Consider the following 24962-nt stretch of genomic DNA (forward strand, 5'->3'; position numbering starts at 1 on the left):
CCACCCCTATGCTTTCTCACTTTCTCTCTCCCATCCTGTACTCTCTCCCCTCTCCTATCCCCTACTTTCTCTCTATCTCTTTCATGCACACACATAGCCATTCCCCTATCCCCCCCCACCTAGTTCTCTTTTGCAACTTACATCTTAATAGTGCGCGCGCACTATAGTGCTTGCGCCCTATAGCGTGCACGCGCTATTTAGAGCTGAGGTTTAAATAATGCGTGCACGCTATAGCGCGTACATGCTATAGGGTGCACGTGCTATTTAAACCTTAATCAAACCCAAGCCTAAGGCTTGGTTTTGCCTTGGAGATTCAACCCAAAGGTTTGGATTTGATGAACATGCCTGAGACGTGTTTTCCAGCAAACATACAAAAAATGATTTTTTTTTCTTCTGTGCTCCCCTTCAAGATTTCTCGTGGTTGGGTATCGATAAGATCAGGTTACATAGCATTATAGGTCTCTGTGTTAGCTATCTAACCATATAATTTATTTTTAATTTGAACTATTTCAAGCCTTTCATCTATAATTTCTTTTGAATGTATGTTCATTTTTTTGTCAAAAACCACCACATACTAATTGGGCTATAGATTTTAGCTTGTTCATCGAATTTTGTAACAACTTAGTTTTTTAGAAACTAGACTCCATTCTACACACTTTGAAAAAAAAAAAAATTGATTTTAGATTAGTTTTCAATTATTTCTAGGGGGAGCACACAGATATTTCACGTTTTTGGGATGTGTCTAGTTGAAAAATTCGTTAAAAAAAAAATAGACATTATAAAATTACTCAAAAAATCTGGGATAAACTACATAGTGTTAAGTAACTTTTGACCAGAGCGATTAAAAAATTTCAAAAAAAAAGTTAAAATTTTAGGGGGGCCACACTTTGTACTGTGCTATGTTTTTTTGGAATAAACAGTACCACTTTTTGTGGCCCCCTTTTTCGAGGACCTAAAACTAAACCATTTTGAAAAAAAATTAGTATTTTAGAAACTAGATTCAAAGGACTACGACTTTTTTTTTTTGTCATATTTGAAAATTTTGAGCGTAACTATCTTCAAATTCTTGTTGAAGTTCAAAATTTGCAGATTTCATGAAAAAGGTGTCCACTTATACCCCCCTTTTGGCACCACAACTTTGTGCACTTACCCTATATATAATATGGTAATATCGTGTACTTTTTTTGCGTCCCTCTTTCTTCGATCAATATGGTACTTATAAGTAACCATGCTAATTGGTTGCATCCTTTTGTCCACTTTAATAGTTATTATTATTTATAAGTAATTTTTGTGTATTGAGGTTAGGAGTGAGTAATAAGATTTATTAATTTTATCCATTTGTCTATTGACCTTTGTAATACACATTACTAATAGTTTACACTTAATTATTTATATTTGTTATATATTGATTTGTGATTAAAAGTTATTTATTTACTAATCAATATATTTGTCTTTTATTAATCATTTAATTAGTAAACAATTACGAATATAAATTATGATCAATATTATATTTCGTTATTTAGAGGGGATATTGCAGAGAAAGAAGATTTGGTCATGTCTTAGCAAAATATGTGAGAAGACACCATACACCAGATCAAATCATTAGAGGCAAAGATTCAAGAGTCATGACAAGAAACAATTTGAAGAATGATACATGCTTACTATGTGAGTTTGAGCCTAGAACAATCAAAGATGCACTTGGTAATGAAGATTGGATTAAACCAATGAATGGAGAAACTGATCAAATAGAGAAGAACAAGACATGGACATTGTTACCAAGTTTGAAGGATAAGAATGTGATTGGAACAAAGTGGGTATTCAAAAACAAGTTGAATGAGAAAGGTGAAGTCACAAGGAACAAAGCAAGATTGGTTTGTAAGGTATATGGTTCCAACCAAATATGGTTCCTTGATTCATTCAACTATCTCTTTTCTCCTAGCTCTTGAAGCACCTACCTAATCTTTAAGCTTCTCGATATAATCTTATGGATCTTTGAGCTTAGTTTTCAATCTTTCCTTCTCATCATTCGCCTAATCCAATTCCTTAAGTGTTGTTTCATAGTTGCTTTGCAAATCTATTGAATCCATTGAGATCTTCCTTAAGCCATTAAACTTCAACTGAGTAATTGTGCTCTAATATCGATTATTAGAAAAAGAGAATATCGAGGGGGTGGGGGAAAGGGGGTAGGTGTGGGGTGGGTGAATCACTATTCCAACACCTTTTGCCCAATTATGGATTTTAGTAATTGCATAGATGAACAAATTGCAGATAGTATAACATAACATTATTGGATAAAAATTACAAGCCTTTTAAAGAATGATATTGTTGATTGAGGGTTTTATTGTCGATGAAAAAGTTATAGAAAGTAGTGCAATAAAATAATGAGAAACATACACATGGTACTATAAGATACTAGGAAATATACTCCATCTATTGGTAAAAATAATTATGCTTGAAAGAAAGGTTACAAAATTTAATTTACAAAAAGGAAGGTCACAAATTTGAATTTTACAAAAAGCAAGGACACAAATTCAAATCTTACATAAAGAAAGACATGCATGCCTTTGTTAAAGCACAAGTACATGCTTTCTATATGATAGGAGTACATGGTAAAGTTTCATATGCTATAAGTTACCTAGAATATATTTCGCACAATGGAATGAAATAATAGGTTTAGTTATGTTCACTAGTTGAGAGGTTTGCTCTCTCAAGGGGCTTTGATGGTCCACAAGGCACCAACAACATTAATAGCCAATTACCCTGACCTATTCATTAAGAGCCCGTATGGTTATTGGAATAGGAATAAAAATTTTGGAATACGTTTTCTATTCTCCTTTTGGTTCATTAAATGGAATAGGGAATAGGAATACATGTTCCCATTTTTCCTCTAAAACGAGCTTATACCCATTCCAAAAAATAGTTGTTATTGGAATAACCATTCCTATTCCCAATATTGCATCCCTATTCTCCATTCCTATGCCTTCAACCAAACGGGCCCTAAGGAAGGAAGGTTTGGAGGACAAGATGGAGGAAATATGGTAGGGTATTTCGTATAGAAAGAATGTGTCTCGACAATATTATGAAAGGAGTCCCTTACCCTTATAGTAGTAGGGGTAGGGGTAGGGGTAGGGGCATAATGAGCACAAAAAACACATTCAAGCCCTATCTCTAAGTATGGATGGTGGATATATTCCTTGGTCACTTTTCTTATGTCCTATTTAGGAAATTAGGATTCGAATTCTAGCTAATCTTTAGTCTTAATAGGGTAAATTATTTGACTAGGTTTAAACTAAATTAATTTTATAATAAGAATGTAACAATGTCCCTGAATGTCATTATGATTCTTTAAACTATGTCCATTATATTATATTATATTATAGATTGTGAAAATCTTTTATCATTTATCACAATAGATATCTTAAAAATATTACATTTTTTATTAATATAATACAAAATTAACTTTAAAATACAAAACAAATATTCAAACATTTTTTTCAATATAGAATTTTCTGCAAGAGATTTAGGGAGTATCCCATGGATGCTATGAACAACCTATAAAGTAGGGCACTCAGACATCTGGATACGAAAAAAACACGTACCCTTCCCTTTTCTATAAATTGACTGATTAGACAAATTGTCAGGCAGACGAATAGCAGAGCACAATAACAATGCAGAGCAACAGTGCAAGAGAGGCTCGCCGCAGGAAACTCTTGGAGAGGGGAACAGATCGTCTGGCCTTCATCTCTGGCGACCGCAAGTCTTTTGAGCCCCCACGAGCGCCCTCTCATTCCATTCTTCCGGATGACAGCAGCCTTGTTAATGGAGGCTTCTCTGGCGAAATTATCGGTAATTCTCGTTCACGCTTACGTTCAAATGCCGTTATTCTTCATTTGATTTAATTTTAAATTTGAAACATTCAATCCATTTTTATGTTAGTAAAACTTAAAACCTAGGTGAGTGAAAACATGAACATGACTACTAGAGACGATTTCCCCGATTCACATATAAATCCGTTTTAGAAAAGATAAAATAAATCTCTTTTTTTATCTCGGCCCTTGACGTGAATACAATCAACTCTAGGCCAGGGAAACCCAAATCTTAGATGCGATTCCTCTTTCTTTTTATTTGTTTATTTATGCATGTTCTATAAATTGGAGAGGCTACAACTGAGAAAGGAAAAGATTTGAACACAACATCTCAGATGCTTGGTACCTCTATAGCTTCACCATTATCCCTTTGGAATCACACCTGCTGTCCTCATCAGAAACTTAATGGCCCTGCAAGCCTTCCTTTTTGTTCACTCTCTTGATGTGGTGAGGGGATTCGAAAAGGGCAGCGCAAATTGGAGATGTCAAAAGCAGGGATTAAGCCCTCCTTGCTGCCACCCATAGAACACTGCAGATTCTCCACCGCTCATGCCAAGGTTAAAAATCTGGTCGCAAGTTCTCTCAAGGATGACATAGAGACATGACCACAGAATTTGCCTACAGAAACAGGCAAATGGTCAATAAAATTTGCAACTTTGTGGTATAAACAGCCTTTAAGCTTCCTTTGAATCTTCCCTCACATAACTCCGAGCTAAGACATTTATCACATTATGCCCTTTACAACTTCCGAAATGTTTGAGATAAACATGGATTTAATCTCTGACTTTACGCTGCTGTGGACCTCTGCCTGCAAGTAATTAGTTCCGAACCTTAAATTTCTTACTCAACTGAACTGTTTTTAATTACAAAGATAATTGTTACTGACAACTAATAACACTATTTTTGTAAAATAAATTGAATATAAGAATACATTCCAGACAACTGTAGATTAAGATCAATGAATGCTTTATTTAAAGGCAGTGCTTGTATAATCCAACTGTAGTTCAGGGAGGATAGTGTACCAAATCAGACGGCCTTTCCTGACTACTAGAGGCATATTTAAAGTGCTCAATGGTTGCCAAATATAATAAAAGAGTCATTACATATCTACAACCGACTCCTAGCAACTACTCGCTAGCCAATTGGTAATTAATACATAGTTGGGTTTCGGGTAGACACATACCAAGAAATCATAACAAGTGAATTGAAATACCAACTACAGTAATCGCCAATCTAGCTGCAAAAAAAAAGACGTCTTCCTAAAGGTCCAAAACTGCTGAAAGTTGGCCTTTTTAAAGCCCCAATCAACCTCACATTTTGTCACAAGGGTTTTGCAACCTCTTTTGACCAATATGAGGAAACTCAAGGGTTTAGTTAAGGCTTTTTGACCCATGTTTTGATGCAGGAGCATCCTGGGTTGCCTTATTATCCTTCTCATTTTTGTTCATTCTGCATGTGGATGCCGAGTTATTGTAGCCCCAGTGTACGCCAAGTGACTCTTCATTCGCCAAGTTACCCAGTGTACGCCAAGTGACTCTTCATTCTTCGAGTTACCTAGTGTATGCCAATTGACTCTTCATTCGTCGAGTTACCCAGTGTATGCCAAGTGACTCTTCATTTGCCGAGTTACCTAGTGTACGCCAAGTGACTCTTCATTCATCGAGTTACCCAGTGTATGCTGAGTGTCAGCATTTGGACGTGATTTCTGTGAGCCGACTTGCGGGATTTATTTTGTTCGCGACATTTATGTCAAGATATTTTCTTGGGATGCGTCCAGACCATTGTTGGGTCCGCCTTCCTCTTATGTAATGTTCTAGAATAATCTGTAAGCCATTTTGGCAAGTATATATAGAGTGTTTAGGCTTAGAGTTAAAGAAGTTTTTGGGAAGAAGATTAGAGAGCAGAATTAGAAGTGCGAATTTGCAGTTGGATCTTTGAATGTGAATGTATTTGTAATTGGCCGTAACCTAGAAGGCCTTACAGCTGGGCATGTATGAAGATATTTTGATGAATCAATAAAAGTTTTCACTCTTCCTCCTCCTTTGGTTGCTGTTTTTTGTGTTTGCTTCCATTGTGTTAACTCTTGCAGGGTGGTTTGGATAGTTGGGTGAGCCTTTGGCCCTAGTTATTCATCCTTTTGCCTGCGTCAGTTTGTATCAGAGCTTGAGGTTTGTCCTCGTGGAGATTGGATCATGTAGAACCTTGATTTGGGATTTGGTTGTAGGGTGGCAGATTTGTGGATTGACCTATAACTTGCAAACGATTACGATCTTGCAAGAACCTGATTTGTAAAGATGGTTCGTGGTAGAGGAAATAATGTTGATAATGCTATATTGGATCAGTTAAGACAAATTACAGCCAGATTAGATGCTGTGGAGATAGCTCAGAGGAGAGGAGCACATCTTGATGATGTAAGTGATGATGAAGTAGCAACACCAAACCATAATCCAGAACCTGAAGAAGATCAAGATGAGGAAAGATTGTTGCAAATATTATCTAGGGCAAATTCAAAGCCTGCTGTAGAATTTGTTCCTTATAATAGAAAACTAGATACCAATGCTGTGTTGGATTGGATCTCTGATATGGAGAAGTTCTCTGAGTATGAAAACACTCTTGATAATAGAAAGGTGAAGATTGTAGTCACTAGGTTGAAAGGTCATGCATCACTATGGTGGGAGCACTTGCAAACTGATAGAGAAAGGAGAGGAAAGGAGAAGATCAAAACTTGGTCAAAGATGGTGAATAAGGTAAAGAACAAATTCTTTCCTGCTGATTACCAAGTTAGCTTGTTGAGAAAGATGCAAAATTTGAAAGAAAAGAACATGACTGTGAAAGAATATATTGAGGAATTCTATAGATTGGACATTAGATCTGGACATGTGGATGATGATGTTGAGAAAATTGCAAGGTACATTAATGGATTGAGATCTGGAATTTAGGATGAAATAAGTTATGTGAAGTTGGAAAGTGTAGAAGAAGCATATCAATGTGCCTTGAACGCTGAGGAGATCTTGACAATGAAGCATGAACAAAGACAAAGAGGTAGACGTGGTAGATTCTAGAGAGGCAGAGGTAGATCTTATGGAGAAAGTGGCAGATCTGACAATTCTATGCAGGATAAAGGCAAATTTGAATGGAAGAATGATGACAAAGGCAAGACCGAATGGAAAAGTGGTAATTCTTACCGAGGAGGCACTAATTCTTATCGAGGAAGAGGTAATTCCTATTCTCGAGGTGGATTCCATGGTAATTGTTTTAGATTTGGTAAAGAGGGACATAGATCTTTTGAATGTAGATCTTTTGAAAGTAGGCAAGGTAACAGAAATGCTGTGATTCAAGAAGATGATGAGGGTTCACCAAGTGGACCTGAGGCTGGAGAAAATCTGATGGTGAGAAGAACCTTATGTAATAAGGGAAGTGACGAGGAACTTGTTTTAAGGAGAAGTCTTTTCAAGACTAGATGTAAGATGGCTGGAAAATGCTATAAGGTGATTATTGACAGTGGATGTTCTACAAATTTGGCATCAGAAGAGCTAGTTACCAAGTTGTAGTTGCAGAGGCTGAAACATCCCAAACCTTATCATGTTTCATGGATCAAAGATGAGCATAAGATATTGATAAGTGAGCAATGCCTTGTGAAGTTCAAAATTGGACATTACTTTGACGAAGTTTTGTGTGATATTATGCCCATGGATTGTTGTCACATTTTGTTGGGTAGACCTTGGCAATACGATAGATATGTTGTACATGATGGAAGATTGAATCGGTATACTCTTTGGGTAAATGGGAAGAAACAAATATTGCTGCCTTTGATTGAAAGTCCAGATGAGGTTAATTGTACTGCTGTAAAAATTTGCATGGTTAATGGTAAACAATTTGAAAAGGAAATGAAAAAGAATCAAGTCTATTTTGCCATAGTTCCTAGAGGACCGAGTGTTGGTAGTAATGACCGAGCAGTAGAAGCTAGTAATGACCGAGTGATAGCAGATAGTGATAGCCGAGTGCTAGTAGAAATTACCGAATGAGTATAAAGAAATTATTGCTAATGATACTCTTGATGGTTTACCTCCAGTAAGAAGTATAAGTCATTGTATGGATCTGATCCTTGGAGCTAGTTTGCCAAACAAAGCACCATATAGATTGACACCTGCAGAGAATGAAGAACTTAACAGACAAGTGCATGAGTTGTTGCAGAAAGGTTTGATCAGAGAAAGCTTGAGTCCATGTGTTGTACCTGCTGTATTAACACCTAAAAAGAATGGAGAATGTGTACTGATTCCAGAGCTATTAACAAAATCACAGTGAAATATAGGTTTCCTATGCCAAGGATGGATGACATAATGGATTGTTTGAGTGGAGCAAAGTATTTTACCAAGATTGATTTGATGATTGGCTATCATCAGATCAGAATTAGAGAAGGTGATGAATGGAAGACTGCTTTCAAGAGAAAAGATGGTTTGTATGAATGGTTGGTTATGCCTTTTGGTTTGACTAATGCACTAGTACTTTCATGAGGTTGATGAATGAAGTTCTGAAAAAATTCTTGGGTAAGTTTGTTATTGTTTATTTGGATGATATTCTGATATTCAACAAGACTAAGGAAGAACATCTTAAGCATATTAGACAAGTATTGTAGAGGTTGAAAGAGGAAAAGTTGTTGGCTAATCTGAAAAATTGTTCTTTTATGCAAGAGGAGATTGTGTATTTGGGCTCTGTGATTTCAACTGATGGATTGAAGATGGATCTTGAGAAGGTTAAAGCAATTTTGGAATGGCCTACATCTGAGAATGTGGGTGAGGTAAGATCATTTCATGGTTTGGCTAGTTTTTACAAAAAGTTTATAAAGAATTTTAGTGTTGTTTGTAATGCTATGATTGAAACAATGAGGGGAGATAAAAATGAATTCAAGTGGACACATGGAGCTGATAAGAATTTTGAGAGTTTGAAACAAAAGGTTGTTGAATTACCTGTATTGGCTTTGCCTGATTTCAACAAAGTATTTCAAGTTGAATGTGATGCAAGTGGTAATGCAATAGGAGCTGTATTAAGTCAAGAAGGTAAACCCGTTGCTTTCTTTAGTGAAAAGTTGAATGATGCTAAAAGAAAATATTCTATGTATGATCAAGAGTTTTATGTTATTGTTCAAGCCTTAAAGAAGTGGAGACATTATTTGATTCCTAAAGAGTTTGTGTTGTATATTGATCATAAAACTTTACAATACTTGGGAAGTCAACATAAATTGAATCAAAGACATATGAAGTGGGTTGAGTACTTGCAGAGTTTTACATTTGTGATCAAGCATAAGAGTGGAGTTACTAACAGAGTTGCTGATGCATTGAGTAGAAGACGTTCTTTGTTGACTGAAGTGAAGGTTGAAGTTCTTGGTTTTGATGAAATGAAAGAATTGTATGATGCTGATCCTGATTTTTCTGAGGCGTGGAGAGAGTGTAGAGTACCAAATCTGACAGACTACATAAGTAAGTATGATGAATATTTCATTCAAGAAGGTATGTTGTTCAAAGGTATTCAGTTGTGTATTCCTAAAAGTCCTATGAGGTTGAATCTGATTAAGGAAAAGCATAGTGGTGGATTAGCTGGACATTTTGGAATTGATAAGACATTGAGTTTGCTGAAAGAGAAGTATTATTGGCCACAAATGTATAAGGATGTTCAGAAATTTGTAAAGAGTTGTTGAGTTTGTCAAGTTGCAAAGGGAGTGAGTCAAAATACTGGTTTGTATACACCTATTATTGTTCCTGAGAAATCTTGGACTGACATCAGTATGGATTTTGTTCTTGGATTGCCTAAGACAGTGAAGGGGTATGATTCTATATTTGTTGTAGTGGATAGATTTTCTAAGATGGCTCATTTCATACTATGTAAGAAAACATCAGATGCTGAGCATGTTGCTAAACTTTTCTTTAAAGAGATTGTGAGATTGCATGGATTACCAAGAAGTATTATTTCAGACAAAGACAGTAAGCTTGTTGGTTATTTTTGAAAGACTTTGTGGAAGAAGATGGGTACTGAGTTGAAGTTCAGTTCTACATTCCATCCACAGACAGAGGTTGTGAATAGAAGCTTGGGAAATTTGCTGAGATGTTTAGTTGGGAATAAGCCAAGTAACTGGGAGATGGTATTGACACAAGCTGAATTTGTATATAATAATTCTGTGAATAGGAGTACAGGGAAGACTCCTTTTAAGATTGTTACCGGAATGCATCCTAGAGGTATATCAAATTTGAGAGATGTTGCTGGTGAAGGAAAGAAAAGCGCTGCAAGAGAAGAATTTGCTGATCTTATGGAATCTTTGCATAAGGAAGTGAAGTTGAAGTTGGAACAAAGTAATCAAAAGTATAAGGAGAATGCTGATCAGTCTAGAAGACACCATGATTTTCAAGTTGGTGATGAGGTGATGGTTCATCTAAAGAAAGGAAGATTCCCAGTTGGAACATACAGTAAGTTGAAGATGAAGAAATTTGGACTTTGTAAGATTTTGAAGAAGTTTGATGGTGGTAATGCGTACGAAGTTGAGTTACCTGATGACATGGATATATCTACTATATTCAATATTGTTGATTGGTATAAGTATCATGAGTCAGATGATGAAGTTGTTGTATTAAAAGATTATCCTAACAAGTAGATTGAAGAAGTTGAACAGATATTCGATCAGAGAGTTGGCAGGAGCACAAGAGGAAAAAATTACCATGAATATTTGGTAAAGTGGAAGAATAGGCCTATTGAAGATGCTTCATGGATTTCTCAATCTAAGTTGGATTTTGCTTAGATTGTGACGTCTCAATGATTCAGGAGAATCATTTCTTTCAACCCTGGTTGTCTAATGCAGGAGCATCCTGGGTTGCCTTGTTATCCTTCTCATTTTTGTTCATTCTGCATGTGGATGCCGAGTTACTGTAGCCACAGTGTACGCCAAGTGACTCTTCATTTGTCTAGTTACCCAGTGTATGCCAAGTGACTCTTCATTAGCGGAGTTACCCAGTAAATGCCAAGTGACTCTTCATTGGCCAAGTTACCCGGTGTACGCCAAGTGACTCTTCATTTGCCGAGTTACCCAGTGTACGCCAAGTGACTCTTCATTCGCTGAGTTACCCAGTGTACCCCAAGTGACCTTTCATTCGCTGAGTTACCCAGTGTACCCCAAGTGACTCTTCATTCGTCGAGTTACCCAGTGTACGCCATGTGACTCTTCATTCGTCGAGTTACCCAGTGTACGCCAAGTGACTCTTTATTCGCCGAGTTACCCAATGTACGCCAAGTGACTCTTTATTCACCGAGTTACATAGTGTATGCCGAGTGTCAGCATTTGGACGTGATTTTTGCGAGCCGACTTGTGGGATTTATTTTGTTTGCGACATTTATGTTAAGATATTTTCTTGGGATTCGTCTAGACCGTTGTTGGGTCGGCCTTCCTCTTATGTAATGTTCTAGAATAATCTGTAAGCCACTTTGGCAAGTATATATAGAGTGTTTAGGCTTAGAGTTAAAAGAAGTTTTTGGGAAGAAGATTAGAGAGCAGAACTGAAATTGCGAATTTGCAGTTGGATCTTTGAATGTGAATGCATTTGCAATTGGCCGTAACCCAGAAGGCCTTACAGCTGGGCATGTACGAAGATATTTTGATGAATCAATAAAAGTATTTCACTCTTCCTCCTCCTCTAGTTGCTATTCTTTGTGTTTGCTTCCGTTGTGTTAACTCTTGTAGGGTGGTTTGGATAGCTGGGTGAGCCTTTGGCCCTAGTTATTCATCCTTTTGCCTGTGTCATGTTTGGCCAAGAAACTTTTTAAACATTAAAACCTGAGCCATTTGTGTTAATGAGCAACCTTCCATTGTAGCCAAAAATTGCCCACTTTTAGAGTTCAAAAGAGAAATTTCGGTGAATGGGGTTCAATTCAAATCCTCATAATGGTACACCACTACGATTTACTCAAAGAAGATTGATGATAGTGCCAAAATTGAGCTATGAAGGAATAACTTGTGCTTCTTTTGTACAAAGTGATGGGAGTCTGGTCATAGACGCTTGAACAAGGGCTGAGTTCACTATAGTGAGGTAGTGTTTGATGAAGATAGTTATATTCAAAAATCAAATCTGTATTGAGCTATAGTTGAGAAATCACCAGGCATAAATCTAGTAAAGTGGTAGAAGAAGATCCAAACTCTACGAGAGACACTTTTGCTACTATTTTGGAAGCACTATGATACCCATTTAGGGTTTGTGTGGAGTTATTCGAGCAATGGATTATGGTGCTTTTCGATGTTAGGGCTACCCCACAACTTCATTGATGAAGGTTAAATTTTCAATTGGGTTTAATATCATTGTTTTAGATGGGTGCACCGTTTTTTTATACTAAGATAATTCAAGTCAAATTACTCTTCCTTGATTATAAGGTGTATGATGATTGCTTTGTGGTGGATTATGAGAAACATTAGGATTATAGTAGTTGCATTCCTTTTGAAGTATGTTTACAAAATTGTTAGGCCATGGAATCAAAGTTCAAATCTCAAAGGAAACATATGATGCTTGGAGGCATTCATAATGTGTTGGCACAAGTGATCACACCTAAGAGTATGTAGAGGAACTTTTGCTAGGGACATATTGCATGGGTAGTTAGTTACTTTGCAACGAAAGGCATATGCATAACTCTTCATCTTTGGGTAAGCATCTTTCTTACCTATTATAAAACTTGATAGTTTGATATCTCAATATTACACAATGAAGATTCAAACTCTCTTAAATAGAGAAATTACAAACAAAGAGTTTCTAAAACATAAATGAACTAACAAAATAAAAACTACCGAAACAACTAAACTAAGATGACTATTATAGAAACATTATATATTTAATACCCTCCCTTAATGGTCATCGTTCTAGCTACCCTGCAGAAGACAATCTGTAGGTTTTTTGGTCACAATTGCGTAGAAAGCTACCCCTTCTCATTAGACACTCTACAACATGGGCTATTAGAGTAAAACCTCTCTAATTTTGCTTCTCTCTTATGTAGATTTACATCTATTTCTATTGGTCGCTCTTCCTCTATGTTTTCATATTCTCTCTCTGTTCAATATGGAAACTTTCTCTTTCTCTCTCTAGAATGTTTCTATTTCTCTTGTTTTGTTTGTTATAGAAACATTCTTGTGTATGCTGGTATATATAGATCATTTATGATCTCTATTTAATAACACATTCATTATTTTACCATAATATGGTTTCGGGCTATTTTATCGAAAAATAATAATTTCATGATTGAAATTTTTTGATTTATTTTTTGAAATAGGTTTTGAAAACTTTAATTTCTTCATATTTTCTAGACCCAAGATTTTCAACATCCTTTGCCTGGGTGTTCAAAAAATTTGTTTGCAAGGATATTTTCTAAAACCTGTCTAGGGTTATTGTGTGTATATATATATATATATATTTTGTGAATCTATTTTTTTGCAAATATTTGAGCTTTCATGAATGCCTCTGGTTCTTGCACTTGCGGCTACGCTTTCTACCCTTAAGATCAAGCTAAAATTTTATATTAATTGCACATTTGAATTGGGTTTTTCCAGATCTCAATTGGGTTGGTCACCATTTTTTCTGTGCATTATTTTTCACACCTCAATTTTTGAGCCAGCAGACTCGTAATCTAATTTTAGATTCTTTCTACGTTTTTGTGCTTTCTTCTAGATTCCTTTCATTTTTTGGGTCTTTACTCTTTTGTCAATCTACCTTGAAGTTTGTGCCTTTTTAGATATTCACATTTTTTTGCATAAAAAATGTGTCATGGCATCTCTCACCAATCTTCTTGTGGAAGATAGTTAACGATTCAATGAAAAACACTACAACACCTGGAAGCAAAGAATGATGATGATATTCGAGTACCATCACCTTGAAGCACTTGTTTTGGGTACCGAGACTTGTCCTACCATTGTTAAATGTGAGTGTTAAATATGGGCCTCTAATTCAACTACACACTTCAACATGATCACTGTTTGTCAAGAACATCCCAAAATGAACATGAGATTATTCATTCGACATGTCTGCACAAGGCGATTTGTTGCCTTCTAACTAGACAGGGTTTTACTATGTGCTCTCAAAATCGAGAGTGCAATAACCAGACCAATTAGTATGAAAGATTTGAATGAATGCAAATGCAAGATTAATCTATGTTTTTGAGAATTTGTATGCAAAGATATGAATTAATCTAGATGATATTCAAATTAATCTAAGAACAATGATAAACAAATTAATCTAGGTGATATTCAAATTAATCTAAGAACAATGATAAGCAAATCAATTTAAATGAATTCATTGTAATCTATATGATAAGCATGTAAAAGCAATGGAGATGTGAATGCAAAATGCTTGAGTGCTTAATCCAACAACAGTTCGATACTCTTCACTTGCATCCTCTCCAAATGAGAGGCCGAGGGTCTCTTTATAGAATCTTGGATCCAATCAACAATCAAGATTAAATCGGATGTACGATTCAGATTGGAGGAGAGATTGAGTCTTCCATTTTTGATGGAGTTGAATGAGATGAATTAGGGAGGAATATTCATTAAAATATGTCCTCATAATCTAATATTCTAATTAATTAAATAATTAGTTCCAACAATTATGATGAGAATGTTTAATTAAGTCAATAAATTTAATTCCATTTTCATGAGAGATGAATTAGGAAAGAATATTGATCCATTCAAATATGACCTCATAATCTAATATTCTAATTAATTAAATAATTAGTTTCAACAATTATGATGAGGATATTTAATTAAATCAATATATTTAAGTACATTTTCATGTGTATTAGCTAAAGGGGGTGAATTTAATTTAATTGAAGTGCTAGGACTTGTAATTAGATTAATTCGATTAGAAGGTTAATTTAGCCAATTTAGATCGATATGTAGGAATTAAACAAAGAATGTGATTAATACAGATCAGGGTTTTTTTGCATTTGACACTTAGGTCAAGTAAAGCCAATGAGAGTCAGAAATGCCTAGTACAATGGACTTACTTGATCAAGAAATTGATGTTGTAAGATAAATGCACCGGAATTGGTTCAGAATGCCAATGTTCCAATTTAGGGGTATTACAAATGTTACCACATACTAATATTATAGAACATTCAGAGCTCACTGATCAACCTGACTCTACCTTTTACGCCTTTTGAAGATTCTCTTGCAATTTTTTTGTTTTGAAGTTGGATTGACCATTAAGGGAGAGTATTAGAGTAAATCTCTTTAATTTTGTTTCTCTCTTTCATAGATTTTCTTCTATTTCTAATGGTCACTCTTCTTCTATGTTTCCACATTCTCTCTCTATTCAATATGGAAACTCTCGCTTTCTCTCTTCAGAATGTTTCTATTTCTCTCTCTTTATTCGTTATAGAAACATTCTTGTGTATACTTGTATATATAGATAATTTATGATCTTTGTATTATAACACATTCATTATTTTCGCTTCATATGGGCCTATTGTTGAGACCCTCCTTGAATCTACAAGACTTCTAGACATGACCAAAATAACCACAATTCTTACAACTTGGCAAACCCTTGTGTAGACTGTTGCCCTAGCAGCCATAGATGTGATCTAGTACAATTGCAAGAAACCACATTTTTGTGGAAAAAATGCCTAAAGCCCCCAATATTTTTTTCAGAAAAAAAAAACCTTGGGACAACACCACTCATATTTTTGCAAAATAAAAGAAAATAATTTTAAGGATAAGAAAAACCTGACATGAATTTTGAGGAGAAAAGTCAATCAAAACCACACATTTTGCGGATTAAAGTAGATAAAAAAAATCCAAGATAGGGATTAGAATTACGAAGCTTTGTTTTTGGGGAAAATCAGTAAAACATTTTACGAAACAATTTTCCAAGTTTTTAAAGGGAAAGAATTATGAAAACCCATCCAGAATCTTTTAACGATTGTTTCCTAAGGAGACATCGTTTATTCTTTTATATATATTGACCTCTCGGGCTTTGTTAATATTAACCAAATAAATCAGTAAAACGTTTTTACAAAACAATTTCCAAATTTTTAAATGGAGAGAATTATGAAAACTCATCCAGAATCTTTTAAGGAAGAAATCATGAAAATCCACAATATCATTTTTGAGGACAAAATTATTAAAATGCGACAGAAAAGGGTAAAAATTATTAAAACCTGCCTACTAATTTTTTAAGGAAAAAAATTAGAAAATCCAAGAGACCACAAAACAACCCATCATACAAACCTTCAGGCAAAAAAATACCAAACTTGGCATGGTAAACTACCCCCAAAAATGGCCAAGCTTCATCATGCAATAAACATGAAAGCACTTCGTGTGGAAAATTGCACGTGCAAGCAACATGCAACTTATATAAACCACATGTTGGCAAACAACTCATAGAAAGCACATGCAAGCAACATGCAACTTAGAAAAAGTACATGCAAGCAACATTCAAGCCACATAACCATGGTTCTCCCATGATGGAATTAGACCTAAACATGCTCTGATACCATGATAGTTTGATATTTCAATATTAAATAGTGGAGATTCAATCTCCTTAAATATAGAAATTACAAACAAAGAGTTTCTAAAACAGAAGCAAACTAACAAAATAGAAACTACCTAAACACTTAAAGTAAGATGATCATGATAGAAACATTATAATATTTAATATTACCATGTTAATTTTGGACCATTTTGGATAAATATAGTTTTTTGTTGGATAAAGGATATTTCAATTGTTATATAATTGGAATTAGGTTCAAAGCTTGTCTCAATTACTTCATACTGCCACTAGCAGATAGCTAAAGGAAATTAGAAAAGGCTCTATAAAAGACATATTGGAGATTGGTCACATTAGGCTTAATTCTTTTGCATCATATATGGTACTTGTGAAGAAAATGGATGCCACATTGAGGATGGTATGTAGAGCCATAGATTGCAAAGCCTTCAATAAGAAGACCATCAAGAATGTTCTACTCCTAGGATTGAAGAGATTACTGATGAATTGCATGGAACAATCTACTTTTCAAAGACTGACTTGAGATTAGATTACTATCAGACTTGTGTACAATTACTATAAGGACATGAACACAATGACATTTTTGGTGCCATTTTGTACACTATGGATTCTTGGTAATGACATATAGTTTGACAAATGCTCTGACCACTATTTAGTCAACCATGAATTAGTATTTAGTGGTTAGTTGAGGAATATTTTCTACAATTATTCGATAATATAGTAAAATATTATAAAGCCTAGGAAGGACACTTGAGGCACTTGGATATATATCTTGGAGTTTTGGAACATTTTTGCTTCTCTAAGAAATCCAAGAGTGTTTGGGTTTATAGAGATTTTGTACTTGGACCATGTCAGTAGTGCATAAGTTGGTCCAATTAAATTACCAAAATATCCAAGCCATCTTATATTGGTCAACTTGTACCCCTTGACATAGGTGAGAAGTTTCTTTTATTGAAAATCTGGTGTAGCTTCAAGAGAGATCTTTCTGTTTGTACTTGCTGCATCATTATGTGAAGTCACCAATATATAAGCTTCAAGTATTTTTGGTTGTGCTCTGCCGAAGATAACTGTTAGATATTGGTTATCTCTTGGCAGTTATGATGTTTCTCATCTACGTCATCTTATTGGTTATTCCTTCTTATTGTTTGCGTCCTCACACAGACTGCCTATTTGGTTTTCCACGTGGACTTGTTTGCTGGAATCGATCATTCTTGGCATCGCATGTTCTTTCAAAGATATTGGTTATGATTATTCAGCTGCTCCAATGTAACTGTCTTCCTCCTCTTGCATTCATGTGCCCAAGGTTTTCAGTTACGACATTCGTTCTTCCCAAGGACCGTTCGTATCATTGAGAACATATGAAATCTTTTGCGGCGGCATTAGATATTATTGGGGTGTTCGTGCATTCAGTGAGTTAGTGCCTTAAGAGTGTTCGTGTTATCAGAAGTGTTGATTTCATCAGCGTGCTCATGCTTTTCAGTGGTTGATGTTTATAGTTTCATTCTTACCATTGCATATGATTATCTAAGAGTGTGCTCGATTCAGGAGTTTTGGTTCATTACTGTGCATTTAGATATCTGAAGAACTTTGCTTCACTCAACGTTGCATCATGTGACTATTCTGAGTGTTGCCATCTTTTGCATATCAACATATCTCATACTCTCTTTTTTATGAGAGAAGTCTTGGCTTGCCTAAAGGAGATTGTGCTGTTTCTAAGTCTCTTGCATCTATATTGTTATTTTGTAAGTAATCGTGCAGGTTGCCATATTGTGTTTTAGATTGTGGAGTTATTGCATGTAGCAGATCAATCTTCTGGTTTTTGTTGTTCAGTCTTTGTCAGCATATTTCATTTAAGCTCAGAAGAGATTTTTATCTTGTATATCTCAGTGGGAGTTTGTATTTGACATAAGTCATTTAAGTTGATTCTGAAATTGTGGAAGACTTTGAAGACTCTTCTTTATTTTAGTAAAGGTATCATTTTTGTGGGGTTGGGTTTTTTCCCTCGGAGAGGAGGGTTTTTCCCAGGATAAAAAGGTTCTCTATGTGATTTAGTGTTGTTATCTTTCTTAATCTGGTTCAAATCTAACATGGTTTCAAAGCCAGGCTGCTGAAGATCTGATTTGAAGCAGTTTGCTCCATCCTTATATATTTAAGTCTCTTAGTATTTAAAGATGGTGAACCGACTTAAAGTTGAGCATAGATTGGAAGGCTCCTCAAACTTCGCATCTTGGAAACCCAAAATTCTAGTTGCTCTTGAAGAAAATGATTTACTGGATTATGTTAACTCTGTTGTTTTTGAACCTTCTGATAAGGCTGCTCATTTCGGTAGAAGAAAAACAAAGTTTTGGCCAGAAAGATCATGATAGATTCTGTGAAAGATAATTTGATTCCGGTTATCTCCAAATTAGAATCAGCTAAAGAGATGTTTGATACCTTGAAGGAGGTATATGAAATCAATAACACCAGCAAGGCTCTTGCCCTGAGAAGTCATTTGCCACATGTTAAGATGTCTAAAGGAGAATCGATGGTTTCTTACTTCATGAAAATTACAAAAGTAAAAGATCAACTTGCTGCCATAGCTGAATCTTTTAGTGATAAAGATCTGGTTATGATTGCTATGGATGGGCTTCCTCACTTGTGAGAATTATTCATTCAAGGCATCAGTGGTAGAGGTGAGCTTCTTAAGTTTGATCACTTTAGGGGAGATTGTATTCAAGAAGAATTTAGGCTGGAAGCAAGAGGTATTAATCGAAAATCCTTCTCTGAAGATGATCATGTACTTGCTGCTCATACGTCCAAAGAAAAAGGGAAGAAAAGTAATTTTAAAAGGTTCAGAGAGAAAGGCCTTGATTCCTCTCCCGACTTCAAAAAAAGGAAAAGAAGTCTTGCTCGCATTCAGTGCTTCAGATGTGATAAGTTTGGCCACTATGCTAGAGATTGTCATGTGAAACCAAAACCTTCTCATGGAGCTGCTGATGCAGATGTGAATCTTGCAAAAATTCTGAAGGGGAGATTGTATTCAAAATCATTAATGACTGTTCTTCTCACTAATGACATGGTCCAAGTACAAAATCTCTATAAACCCAAACACTCTTGGATTTCTTAGAGAAGCAAAAATGTTCCAAAACTCGATATATATCCAAGTGCCTCAAGTGTCCTTCCTAGGCTTTATAATATTTCGCTATATCATCAAATAATTGTAGAACATATTCCTCATGGAGCTGCTGATGCAAATGTGAATCTTGCAAAAATACCTTACTACCCGAGCCTACTAGCCAAAAGAGGGGCTCCCCATTTGCAATGTGGCGATGGTGTGAAAACCACACAACAGGAAGAAGTGGAAATGAAGAGGCTGCTGACTGTTCTTCTCACCCATCAGCAAGGCCTTCATTCAAAAGAGCTCTGGGCACTTGATCTGACCTCCATAGGCAAAACTGTTAGTAAATGGGAGTGTTGTGCAAGCAACACATCATCTTCAAGAAGGATTCTGTTGTTGAGCTTGATGAAGAATGAATTAAGATTGTGTTGTATTTTTTGTTGAGCTCATGGACCTGACACAAGCTTTTAGTTTCATGTCATATGGTTCCACTTAGTATTTTTCAAAGCAACTTGAGCGACTAAGTCACTTTAGGTTTCAACTTTTCCTAGGTGGTTATAAGTTGGTTATAATTTATAACTAACCAAGGTGCTTTAATTCAGAAGTTCCTTGTCATTTTAAAGGATCATTTTGCAGTCAACAAGATGAGGGCCACTGAGAGCTTCCACACTTGTAAAGAAAAATACTTTCTCTTCAATAAGAATGAAAATGTCTTGCAGCATTTTGAGGTACGAGGGAGGTCTATTTTTCTATAAATGCAATATTTTACATTCTCTGGTTAATTTCTACAGGACTATAGTGCATTGCTGGTTGATGAAATAGATCCATTCACATTTGGCACTTGCCAGTCCATCTTGCCATCCAGATTCAATATTGCTATGCATCAATTCAATTATCTATGGCTAATGTTATAGTTGGAGCATTGCATGTTTGATGGTGTTATTCCTTGAGCTAGTCGGCCCTCTCTCTCTCTCTCTCTCTCTCTCTCTCTCTCTAGTAGGGCCTTCACCTCTAAGATGAGGCACTCTAATGTGGATTAAACCTGACTAACACGCATTCCTTCAGCTGGGCGAACAACTTTCACTTTCTTTTCTATCCGAGTGATATAATTTTGCTTCTATGATTGCATTTGCTGAGTAATATATTTTTTAGACAGTATCTGTAGTTATTTAAATATTCCTGCATGTTCATCACTAGTATTTTTCTTGTACGTTAAGTAAAGGGAAAGCTCCCTTGACAATAGAGGAGGGAAGTAGTCCCACTTGCTGCTCCTGATCAATTTGAGAAGGCATTTAAATGGGATGGCACGTCAGAATGTTCACATTACATCAGGGTGGGTTGGCTTGCTTGAAAAGTTGGTCCACGTGGTGTTTACCGTACTGGGTAAAGAGATCAATGCATACAGACAATAGAACAGAACAGTAAAACTCCTTGTATTATTCGCATATGCCAAAGACATTACATTATACTTCTGATGATGAATACAATGATTACCCGGGGGGTGTATATATACATCTCGAGGAACCTTCCCAAAGGGGTCCGTCGGCCACATACAACATGTTCGCTATAAGAATAAGAACCTCCCCGATACCAACAACATACATCCTGCACACACCTTGTCGGCTATACAATGTTTATTGACGACATCATCCCCCCCAAAAAGAAAAGTCGTTTTTGGACGAAAACACAACAAAACTCAAAACAACTAATTACATTTATTCATAAAAACAACATAGACATCATGAACCGAAAAGTTGTGTCTCACACTGTGTAGATCGGCTGCATTGAAGCTGATACACTTGTTCCGTCTGGACCTTCAAATCAGCTCTGATCTGAGAGTTCTCCACTAATTTTTTCAGCATCAAGGTGACCTCCTGGCACTCAACTTCTTTCTGATCATGAGCCTTCTTTGTTGAGTCCTCCTGTAGTGCTGCTGCCAATTGCTGTTCCGCTACTACTAATTGCTATTCTGCCTGCTGCCTCCCTCGTGCACTTCCCTTGAGTTGCGCTAACAAGGCTGTTCGCTCTGCTTCCCATGCAATCTGCTGGGTGGCAAGTCGATCGGCCATCTCCTCTCGAGCCTTCTCGGTCATCTCCCGAGCTTCCTGCCCAGCCCTTGCCCGTCTTCTCTCTATTAGCACCAACTCTGCCAGGGACTTGCTTCGCTTTGTGATCTCTCCACCTTTGGCACACTATGCTTGCAACAACTCTAGGTCTCATCAACTGGTCACACTTCCCACGACTGATAATCGCATCGACTAGGGTTCTATGGGGCATCGCCTCTTGCAAAGACCAAATTAGCACTTTCGAAGCCACAAAAAACACCATTTTTGTGATTTTCTTCCGATTCCATGCTCTTTCTAGCAATGGCTTGTGTTTTACTACCTTTTTGTGTCTTTCCCTTCCCTTCGGCATCATGCGTTACTCATTCCAAAGTGTTTCAATCTGTCGTCATTTTTTCCTTTTTTCTTTTTTGAAAACCTCCTGTCACCCTTGTAAGTTCCAACTCGAAGCATCCATAAATTGTCCTCCCCCATTCTGCAAGACTCTTGTGCTGCGCTCTAGTCTTCAAATCATCAAGTTAAAAACCTAGGCGTTACAGAGAGCGAAAGTTATTGCCAAGTTTCCTTTTGAAGCTGCCGTACTTGATACCTTCATTGATACATATCTACCTTTATCACAAAAGTTGTAACTGTATGGAGTGAAAGGAATGCATTCACTTGCTATAAAATGCCGTACAACTGATGTTATGCTGTCACTCCACAGGCCGTACGGTATAAGCCTCAAGGTGATATGCTCTCCCGCCATACGGTGATACATTCTGATGCCACATGGTGATACAATTGCATGTCGTACGGTGACACCTTCAAGCCGTACGGTGACCCACCTTCCTGTTGTACGATGAATTGGGAACGCTGTATGGCGGTACAATGCTCTTGCCATATGGTGATCACTAGCAATCTTCGTACTCCCTTCTGTGTTTGTACGGTGTCTGCTTAGCCTCCAAACAAGTATTGGTGATGCAACAAATGCCGTACGGTCTTATTGCAAGTGCAGGCTGTACGGTGGTGACTAAAATGCCGTATGGTGGTGCTTTTTGTCTTTTTTTTGATGTTCGACTCTCTCTTTTATCTACCTTTACTTATCTTGCATATGTGCAGTATTTACATATATACAGTATTTACAGTCATTCTTTTCTCAGTTGTTCGTCCACGGAGGTGCATTATTTCTTCCATGGTAGACATTCAACCCATTCAATGCATCGGCTACTTCCTTCCCATCGAGCATCCATAATTTTATCGCTCTGTTATCGCCCACTTCGGGGATTTTATATGGCCCGACCCACTTTATTTTAAATCTACCTGGTCTGATCTCGTTGCGCCCATTATACTAGCACTAGTTGTCTCGATTGAAACCTGTTCAACTTCAAGTGCTTGTAGTACCATGCCTTATGCCTATTTTGTGTAACCTTCGTGGCCCATTGTGCCTGCAATCGTCGCTCATCTAGTTTATTCAAGTTACACGATCCCTCCCTCAGGTTTTCCATATTGCCCAATTTGTTCTCGACACTCGGTACCACGAATTCTGTCAAGTGCCACTCCTTGCTGTCCATAACTGTATTTTTGATTTTAGAACCTTCACTCTGTACTGCTGCAACTTTTATTAAAACCTTCCTCCTTGTTTCCTGTGCAGACTGTATGATGTCTCTTCCATGCTGCCGGCACCTTTCTGTTATATTCGTGGTTCGATGTAACATTTTCTTTCTGCGCAGTCGTACGGTGGGATCTTTTTTTTTTTTTGGTTCGTACTATATGTTCTTCCCCTCAACTTCAGCCGTAACTGCCTTTCCTTCTTTTGCTTCTCTGTATTCCTTCAAACATTCATTTTCCTCTTTTTTCTCACCTTCGTCCACCCTTAACATATTACAGCTCGGAAAGAGTTCATAGTCCTCTATCTACCAGTGGTAAAGATCGTTTACAAAATCCAAATTGTCGTCTGTTCATCCTCCTTCCAACCGCAGGACTCCCTCCTGATTTGGTTCCATACACTGCCTCCCTTCATCTTCTTCTTTAGAATCTGATGATAGAGCTTCTTCCCCCACCATTTGGGTGTGTAAATCAATGACGAATTTCCCCCCTTTGCTCTCAAGCGATAAAGTGTTTTTCTTCCAGTCGTGTTTAACTCTGGTTTGTATCAGCCACCCCTAGCCCATAATGGCATCATACCCTTTCCTTTTCAGTGGGATCACAACAAAATCAAGTAGGAATGGTTGTGTTCCAATCATCACTGGTTGTGTTGTCAGGATTCCCAATGGTTTGATTCCGTGTTGGTCGGCCGTTAGCAGCTGGAATGTAGGTGGCCACAATGTCAGCTGTCCCAACCTTTTCCAAGTATCCTCTGGTAACACATTGACATCGGACCCTCCGTCCACAATCGTGTCCGTCAAAACAGTCCCGAGAATTCCCATTTCGATGATTGCCGGATGCCATCCGGATGAGAGAGCTAGCAGCATCGGGTCTTCTGCACTTGTGACACCTTTCTCCCTTGTTCTGCTGGTAACTTAGCAGTTGGAGCAATGTTCGTGAGTGCTGTACGGAGTTGGGGCATAGTGAGCAGTAGATCATTTATTTTGACGGGTACCTCGATTTGTAATATTTGCTGTACGATGTTCTGTTCTGTGCAATTTCGTGCGGAGGTACCAGTACTGTCCTTCAGATGTGCTTTCTCTGCCTACGTTGCCTTTTGAATCTCTGCCCACGCTTCCTCCAGTCTCTTTTTTTCTTCCGTCAGGTTAGGGTACACTTTCGCTTGCTTCTGTGTGATGGCCAAAACCTCCTCTTCGTCTGTCCTGACGATGATCAAATTAACTCCCGACTTTGGGCACTTAGCATCTTCATGATTTCCGGGTCTGCACCACCTACATAATAATTTCGATATGTTTGCCATTATACAGTCACGGGCAAAGTGGCCCCACAAATTACATGCGCGGCATTGAACTATGGGCCAACTGTTTGCATCATATTGGATTCGACTCCTGCTGCCATTATTGTTGTTGTTGCTGTTGTTGTTTTGACCTCGCTGATTATTTCTGTATCCTTCCGACGTGGCACCTTCCGTACAGGTGTTCCCGCTCCGTACTGACGTGAAAGCCTCTTGTGTCAGGAACACTTGCTGAGGACCTCTTGTTTTCATATTGAAAGGGCATTCCTTGTGGAATGTCCCATGATCTGGCAAATCTCGCAAAATTGGTCCTTTGGACATGATCCCTTCATATGGCCTTCTTTCTTGCACTCGGTGCACCATAACTCATTTCCCTTGGTCTCCTTCTGCATGTTCTTGAATTCTTTCATCATCTGAATCATATCCTTTTGGAGGGCGTGGACCTTCTTGTTGTCCTTTTCGTCATCACTACTCTCCTCTTCTGAAGATGCATCGTCATCTGAATCAGACGAACTACTCTTCTTCTTCTTCTTCGTCTTT

General features: G+C 37.1%; 1 protein-coding gene across 1 annotated transcript in view; it reads left to right on the forward strand.

Annotated features, from left to right (window-relative positions):
- Window positions 1–3643: 3643 nt before the first annotated feature.
- The window catches only part of LOC149553284 (uncharacterized), a 38972-nt gene continuing 17653 nt past the window's right edge, over window positions 3644–24962 (forward strand). Inside the window, exon 1 of the mRNA XM_089788757.1 lies at window positions 3644–3846. Coding sequence (XP_089644883.1) covers window positions 3669–3846 — 178 coding nt within the window. The 5' untranslated portion in view covers window positions 3644–3668. The remainder of the gene's footprint in view (window positions 3847–24962) is intronic.

Source organism: Cupressus sempervirens, chromosome 6 (assembly GCF_028749045.1).
Source record: "Cupressus sempervirens isolate cs-2001-9-10 chromosome 6, ASM2874904v1, whole genome shotgun sequence".
NCBI lineage: Eukaryota > Viridiplantae > Streptophyta > Pinopsida > Cupressales > Cupressaceae > Cupressus > Cupressus sempervirens.